The sequence below is a fragment of the Coffea eugenioides genome, chromosome 4, assembly GCF_003713205.1.
Source record: "Coffea eugenioides isolate CCC68of chromosome 4, Ceug_1.0, whole genome shotgun sequence".
In the NCBI taxonomy this organism is placed as follows: domain Eukaryota; kingdom Viridiplantae; phylum Streptophyta; class Magnoliopsida; order Gentianales; family Rubiaceae; genus Coffea; species Coffea eugenioides.
The window spans coordinates 7,525,711-7,534,537 of NC_040038.1; the positions used below are offsets into that span (position 1 = coordinate 7,525,711).

Sequence of the window (8,827 nt, forward strand, 5' to 3'; positions counted from 1 at the left end):
TCTCTTTTCGGGGTTAAAGTTTTCATTTATCAATCTATGTTGGACTGCTTAAAAGAAATATTCAAAAGTCTAGACTAGACTCCCCTAGGGAAGAAAAAACAAAAAAAAAAAAAATCTAGTTTGGAACTTTGAGATGGACAGTGAATGGCCACATCTAGGTTGGCGGATCAATTTATTTTCTTGAATTTAATTTGCTACATATTTTCTTGTATTTTCATGAACAAATAATGAAAGAAAATGTATTAATGTCTCTTCATTTTCATGTTACCATCATATCAATACAGGCTAATAAGAAAAATATCTTTTTCATACAAAACAACAACAAGAGAAAGGAGTTCAAATTAAACTTGTAATAGGCAGGAAAATAAAAATGAACAAAGACTTAGAGCCAAGTCAAGAGTGAACTCCCTCAGAACAAACAAACAAAACAGAAAAAAAAAATGGAGGTCAAATTAGACTTGCACTGTGAGAGAAGTTCAGAATTTAGCTTCTAACGCATTTGGTTAGCAGTTTCCTCCATTGGAGCCTAGTGTTGAATTAAAAAGGTACGGTTCATGGAATTATACTGGTTTATTAAACAAAACGTCCCAACTCCCAAAACTAATGGAAGAAAGTACAACATTACTAGAACTAGATATTTAGATATCAAAGCTGGCTGATTAGAATTTAGGCTTGTTTTCATTTGCTGTGAAATTTGCAAAATTTGGTTAAAGCGATTGGTAAGGATAATGAGAATTAGGTAAATATAGTCTTTAATAGATTCATATTTTAATTTTTTTGACTATTGATAAAATCTGAAGTTAGATGCAGAAGAAGAATATAAAAAAAAGTTAATAATCCTAATTTTAGAATATATAATCAAAGAAAAATAATCGATCAACTATCAATAGCTATTGATCCCATAATCGTGCACTACATATTATTTTGTAAGGAAAAATGATTTTATCATATATTTATTGTTTAAATTTATATCCAACTCAAAACGAGGAGTTATGTCACATCATGTAACTCATTGGTAATAAAGCCCAGTTCTGAAAGAGATATTCAATAAATTAATTTTGGCTTACATACATGCCTATTTGAGACCTCAGGTCCTATTCTCTTTGCCAAGTAAAGAGCCCCTTCTCCGTTTCCTATATATATCCGGCTTCTTTTTTTTTTAATTCACTCGGTCGGTGTTTAAGAAGTATGCTTCAACTTCAAATTTTGGTAGTTTTGTTCTCTAATCTTGATATACTGCTGGCTGCTGGATATCAGATATGTTGATTTTTTCGATGAATATTGTCAGAGATATGGTGACCCTACCTTCAATTCCAAAAACACTTGCGGGGGCACCGACATCAATTTAAAGTGCCCGTTTCAATTTAGTGGTGATGATCCAGATTTGTGCCCTGAAGCTGATGTTATTGAATTCTCTTGTGAAAATAATCGCACTGTTCTATCCATGATTAGTGGTTACCATCATACCGGTTCGTTGGTCTTTGTGAGCTGTAAAAATCCGGTGAAATCGAAAAATCCTCCTCTTTATGTAGACACTGCTTCCTGTAATATCACTGCAAATCAGTTTTCAAAAATGAAAGCTCCGTCCAATTATTACAGCTATGTTGTGGTTGGTGAAAGCGTGGTGGCATCTGATATTGAAGAGTCGTGCACTGTCTATAAGACACTTCCAGTAGACCTGCAGCGTCTCCCTAAAGTATCAGCAGGAGATATTTCGTTTCAAGACATCCACAATCTTCTGTCTAATGGCTTTGAGATCCGTTGGGACATATTCTTGGAGTCCAGGTGGAGCAGGAAATCCTTTCTTTGTAAGTACACTGATTTGAAGATTTATTAACATCGTGATTGATGATTGATTATGACGATCTCTTAAAAAGTATTCAACACTACTGCTTGAAATTATATTGGAAGATTTTAAGTTAAGATGTGAAGTGGTACATTTGGGGCGTAATATTCATCTTTCTTTTCTTTTTAAATTATAGAACCGTTTATTTTATACACGGTATAGGTATAGGTCTCAAATTCTCCTTTTAATAATGCAATTCTTACTCCACTCTTCGGTAGCACTCATCTTCCCCAAAAATGAAAGGAGAGTATATGTGAAATTTGGTAGATTTCTTAATTTTTATTTGCATCACCCAAATATCAGTACTTTGAGTAAGATACCTTGTTATCTAATAAATACTTTGAGTGTGGCTCTCTGGATAAGTTAATTTTCTCAAACTGTCAAAATAGTCCTCCATTGAGTTGGAAACAAGTTTGTGAGATTGCAAAGGGGGTTGCTCGTGGCATTGAATACTTGCATCAGGGGTGTGCTATGCAAATTCTGCATTTTGATATTAAACCGCATAACGTCTTACTCGACGAGAACTTTGTTCCAAAAGTTTCAGACTTTGGACTTGCAAAACTTTACCCGATGCAAAAGAGTATTGCAACTCTTACTGCTGTGAGGGGAACATTAGGTTACATGGCCCCGGAGTTGTTCTACAAAAGAATTGGAAGAGTCTCACACAAGACAGACGTTTACAGCTATGGAATGTTACTAATGGAGATGGCAGGAAGGAGGAGAAATGTGGATGCGCACGCTGAGCATTCAAGTCAAATATACTTCCCTTCATGGATATATGACAAATTCGATCAAGTGAAGGAAATGGAAATCGAAGATCATGCAACTGAAGAAGAAAAGACAATTACACAAAAATTGATTTTGATTGCATTGTGGTGCATACAGATGACACCTGAGGATCGTCCTTCAATGAGAGAGGTCTTAGAAATGTTTGAAGGTGATCCTCGTGGCCTAAAATTGCCTCCTAAACCGTCGTTTTACCCTCCAGATTCACCCATATCCATGCAAAGAAGCAACGATAGTAGTTCTTCTGACGAGTCAACGGCACCCCTGTGTAGCTCTGTTGCTTTAGAAATAGAGCAGATGGATGACTAAGTAGAATTCGTGCATTCAGTGAAATCTTTGTCTAGTGGATTTGTCTTTCAAACTATCAAATATGCCACCTAGTACCAGATAATATGGCAAACTGAAATATCAGTTTGGTATCAACTGAAGGGTAGAACCTTGATATGTGCTTCATATATAATAGTAATACCAGCATCAATCTTTGAGTTTAACATAATAATTTCTACAATTGAGCTCCAACACATATTTTTTTCTTAAACTATTATGTTATCTAAAACAGCGAGCAGCATATTTAAATATTTCCTCCAAATTCGTAAGATCAATCCTTTCCATTAGTGTTGCTGTTACTAGTCAAATTGTTATTTTAACATAGCCTTGTAGTTATTTTTCCTTATCCTTGGATTTTTCCTTTGAAACATGTCGTTCCTTTTTATCAACGTGCAGAATAAGACATTTCCTGGATACTGCCTGCTTGTACCTCCTTCTTTATGGTTCAGTTATTTAAGTTGAGGTTTTGTCGTGTTGAACAATCCAAGTACGTAAGAAGCATCACGACATTAAGCACAACCATTGGCACCTTCTCTTGAATTATAGATAGGTTAACTGTTATTGATTGCTACTGTCATTTTCTCTAAGTTCATTTGATTTGATTACAAAAGTCAGTCATTGCTTTCAAGGGGAGTGGAGAGGAAAATGGAATTGCTGGCCATAGGGAGCTACTTTGTGTCATAATGATAAACCGTTCTGAAAAGATCTAAACTTCAGTTTTCCAATAAACGCATCTGAACATGTTAAAATTTAAATCCATTAAGTTTCAATGCTGAATGAGATTATCAAACAGGGCCTAAGTAACAACCATTGGCACCTTCTCTTGAATTATGGATATGTTAACTGTTATTGATTGCTACTATCATTGTTTCAGTGTTCATATGATTTGATTACAAAAAGTCAGTCATTGTGCCTAAGCTTTGGAGAGGAAACTCGATTTGCTGGGGATAGGAAGCTACTTGTGTTGTAATGATAAACCGTTCTAAAAGGATCTAAACTTCAGTTTTTTCGATAAACTTTCTTGATATGTGTTGCACGAATACAACATTTTAAAAAGTTTTTTAGACAGAGAGGTGACATATTAGGCTTGAAAATGAAGGGCGTAAGAGTACTCTTAAACCAAATATCTCAGCTCAGGAACAAATGACATCAAGCGTTTGTTGCCCTCACGAAGTACCTTTTGATCGTGACATTTTGTTACCTTGCAACGAGGCCAGCATTTCCCGCTAGGTACATCAGACAGACAGAAATACAGAACTAATTAGTTCTAATGACAGTAAACAAGAAATCATGAGTTCAAAGTGCGAAGCAAATGTAGCATCTAAATTCCATAAATATTCATATACATTCTTATCATATTAGTTCACATGTCAAAAGAATTATAAGTATCTCTACTCTGTGAGGAATTTCATATTAACACAGGCATTTAAAACTATTTTATTCATTAGAGAGTGCTAAAACTGCTTACCTTAGTGAAAATGAATCAATACCTAACTTAACTTAGGTAATTCCTGTGGTACACGTCTTTCGTACCTATGAAAGCGAGAGCCTAATTTAATTTCTAATTGTTAATAATGGAGAAAATTATCAATATTTCAATTACAATTCAGTCCCGTACTGACAAGAGCACAAGAAATATTTTCGGACCTAGAACAGGGAAATGAAGAAATTGGAACTAGGAACGAATCGGCCTGACACTGGAGCCCATCACCAAGCTCCAAACTGTGGGACTTGCATCCTCAAAGCGGCCATCTCAAAGTATTAATAAGAATTCATCCAAATTTCAAGATTTTCACTCATTTTCCCATTTCACTTTTGATTAAGATTCCAAGTCTAAAATAAGCTTGGACAAAAATCATAGTATTTTATCAACTAATCATTTCCTCGCAAAATTTCTAAAATCATCTCATGGTCCCACTAAAATAGTCAACAAAATAACAAATAAGCAAAAGATCCATTAGAGAAGTCAAAAGTGAAACCTCAAGTACCTAGGAGGGGGAATGGATTGGGTGACATTAGGGAAGAAGTGTAAATGAGATATCGCGAATTCGAAATCTCCGATTTACATTAAAAAAAAAAAAAGGAAGAGTGAACCCCAAGTACGTCATTTGTTCTAACTCTTTTGGAGAGAAATAGTAGGAAGGGTTAATTAGAAATATAGGTGGCAAATTAATTTATTTAATTAAATTTATCCATACCCGTCCATGAATAGATGAGTATAGGTATTTTAAGTTTTTGCATATGGGTATAAATAGATTATCTAATAATATCCATTTATTAAATGGGTATTATTGGGTAACCCATCAATCCCAAGTAACCGATTTAAAATTGTTTTCCCCCAAATCTCCTCTCTTCCCCCACCCTTTTTTTTTTCAAATTTTTCATTTTGTTATGATGGTAACTACTTTTGTTTTATTATTATTATCATTTGTTGATTTTATTTTATCATTTTATTTTCTCTTAGTTTGTTAACTTACTCATTTTTTAGCATTACCAATTTATGATAAATTTTAGCCTCTTTTCCTACCTTTCCAAATTGAAATTTTAAATTTACACATGAAAAAATATTAGGTCAAAATTTTTGGATTAAGCTTTTATGTTAATTTTTATAGTACTTAATTCAAATTTTTATATTCTTATTATTCAATCATTAAATAGTATATAATTTTGCGACATAGAGTACGGATAGGAAAAAAATTGATAATTAGGCTTATTGAACATTATAAGTAAATATTTAAAACTAATGATGGGTGCAAAGAGTGGTATAAATCGATAACTTAGTTTGCAAAAAAATGAATTTAAATGAGTTTACAAAAAAGTAAAATAAATGGATTCTAAATGGGTAATTGGGTTACCCAATTCATTTTTTGACTTACCCATTTATACTCATTTAATTAAATGGGTATAAATGGGTTGACTCACTTATACCTATTATCCATTTTACCCAATTCAAACCCGTCCAAGTCACCTATTTTGACATATCTAGTTAGGAAGGGTAAAGTGAGGTCCAACTCAAAATTCTTCCGATATAAAAACTTGCTCAAATTATTAATTAGTCCCCCAACTTCTAAACTTAATCACATAAACCTCCAAGATTATATAACCTTCACTAATTAACCCATTAAATAAAGTAACTGACAGGAGCCGAACCTGTGCAATAATAATTACCTACTCAAGAAAAATACAGATTTTGTATATAGCGGTGAGTAGGGTCGAATCCACAGGGACTGGGGATAATTCGTTTCTTCTGGAGTCCAAAGTATGGGGGGTTTTGGATTAAATGCTAACTAAATAAATTAACTGCAGAAAATAATTAATTAAAAGAAATAATTGGGGAAACTCTAGCCAAGGGTACACATCAGAAATGGTTCATGCAACTGATCATCGATTCAAATATAATTCCAACATTTATTAATAGATTAGTTATAGTTGTCATGCACGCGATAAACAACCAACCTTTCCTTACTTTTTCGATAGTTAAGGTACGACCGTTAACTATTTCTCTAACCCAAAAACAACCCTAGGTACGACCGTAGGATTTAATTTCTAGATTGCATTAATAATTAGAAAGGCCCAATCCTAACTAACAAACACGCTACGAGGGTTTGTTTAAGTTAGATCGTATGCTCCTCTGACATAAACCCAATTACGCCAGTTGCTACTGAGATAAAGATAACGAACAATTACGGATTCAATTATCCCTATTTAGCAAAATAGCCTATGTGAATAATTAAATATTGCGCATCTATTCAATCACTCACACGAGCTATAGCAATTAAAAGCAGGAAACATATAAATACCAATAAATTAAGGAAGCAATTAAAATAAATTAGATCTCACAGTAATTGTTGAACCAAATCTTCAGTTGTCCCCTTAACTAGAAAAGCTTAACCACGCCTCATGAGAAAATCTCCCCGTTGGGGAATATTGTCGAACACCTGGCGTGTGTCAGAGGCCAGTCTAAGGAAAGAAAGAAAAGAAACTAAAACTAAACTAAAACTAGAGATATCCCTCATACTCTACGTTATCCCTATTTAAGCAATAAAAGAAAGATGACTAAAGGCTATCTAGGTGGTCCCCACACATGTGGACAAAGCCTTCAAAGTACTTCTTGCCCCCAAGTCTCTTTCCGTAGCTTTCTTTTCAGAGTCCAAATGACTAGATGCCTTCCACTAGCTTGTGGTCCCCACCAATTCAAGAGCCCAAGCATTGAAACCCTTAGAAATCTCCATATTTTCCATAAAGTCCCTCCTTTTTGGTAGTTTTCTGCTTTATTCCTGAAATTAAGTCCAAATACCAAATATGAGTAAATATCAGCAATTAACACAATATTTGTCAGGGATAGAAGGGGAAATCAATAATAAAATTACTAACAAATTATACCCTATCAATTCCCCCCACACCTGAATCATGCTTGCCCTCAAGCATGAGAACAACAATTGAACACCAAAATTCGACCATGGCTGTTACTCCAACTACCGTATTGCCAAGACACCAAGAAAATCATATATCAAGCGACACAGGTCAAGATCCAAGAAAAATCACTCCGGTTAGCATATAAACTACCAACTCCTCCAATTTCAAGCAAACTAATCTAAGAAAAAGGAATAATTGCTCACATTTATCAGCAAATGGTCCAACTATTAATCCAAATCTCAACATTAACCCATAGATCGGTAAGCTGACTTTAGACACACACTTACACAACCTTCACCTTTTTTTATCACGTTTTTCTATTTTTCTCTTTTTTTCTTTCTTTTTTTTTTTTTACTATTTTTTTTCTTTTTCAATAATAACAAAAGACTTAGTTTCTAGCCATTAGAGCCTTTTGACGCGAACTCCAACATTTGATAGATGGAGGAGCCCGGTTACTCAGCTCCAATCGCTACGAGACCATGCACTCATAGCAACTACTACCTTTTGACGCGAAAATCAACACTTTAGGTGAAGATCCCCGGTTACTCAGTAGTAACTACTAGCGGAGTACAGTCAACTCTTATTTACAATCATATAACACAACAACTAAAAATAACAGCAGCCAGCCTCAAATTCCAAATATGGAGAACTAAAATTAATAATTGGACCAATTCACATGAAGAATGCCAACAATCATTCCCTATGCCTAGAAGAGTTAACCAAAAATTGGAAAAGTCAAGCAAGTATTGATATTCACCAAAGAGATGTTCCTGAACTCAACTACATCAACTTGATATCCTTTTATTACTAAAACTTGGCAATAGCAGAATTAGAAACAGCAATCCAATATCAAAACTTGGTATTCATATAAAACTGATCACTAGTAAAAGTAAAAAAAGAAAATAAACGAGAAAATAGAACAAATAACAACGAAAATAAAGGAAAAAAAAACTAAAAACTAAACACCAGAAATACCAGCTGTACCACAGCTCTCCCTCCACACCTAAATCCGACATTGTCCTCAATGGAGGTAATATAGCAATTAAAGCGAAGAGAAAAACGAAACATCCCTCTCAAGCGGCTACGGGATAGGCAGGAACGGGGGAGTGAAGCAGACATGGTGGAAGTACGCGGCCAGGTTCTTAGAGATTGGAGCCATCGCGTGGTGAACCTGATCTCGGAAGTGGCGCCACTTAGCATCAGAGGCCATCGGTGGGAGAGGCCACTTAGCAAATTAAAAACAATAACAATTTAATAGCCACTGGTGCCTCCCTCGTAGACAACCCAATCAACAAAATGCACAACCTAGGCACCTAGAGACTATACAAATATCCCAACAATACAGCAATTTCAATCAATACTCACTGGTGGCCCCAATTCAGTCAGATGTAGAAACAAAGCAGTCCGAGATTACCAACACAACCAGTACCATTGGTGCACATAAGACGAATA

At 34.8% G+C, this 8,827-nt stretch overlaps 1 protein-coding gene across 1 annotated transcript; it reads left to right on the top strand.

Annotated features, from left to right (window-relative positions):
- Positions 1 to 1,098: 1,098 nt before the first annotated feature.
- LOC113768204 (PR5-like receptor kinase) lies at positions 1,099 to 3,123 on the top strand. Its single transcript, XM_027312469.1, has 2 exons — positions 1,099 to 1,808; positions 2,385 to 3,123. Exons 1-2 carry the CDS (start codon positions 1,445 to 1,447, stop codon positions 2,939 to 2,941), a joined length of 921 nt encoding a protein of 306 aa, XP_027168270.1. The 5' UTR covers positions 1,099 to 1,444; the 3' UTR covers positions 2,942 to 3,123.
- Positions 3,124 to 8,827: the final 5,704 nt, after the last annotated feature.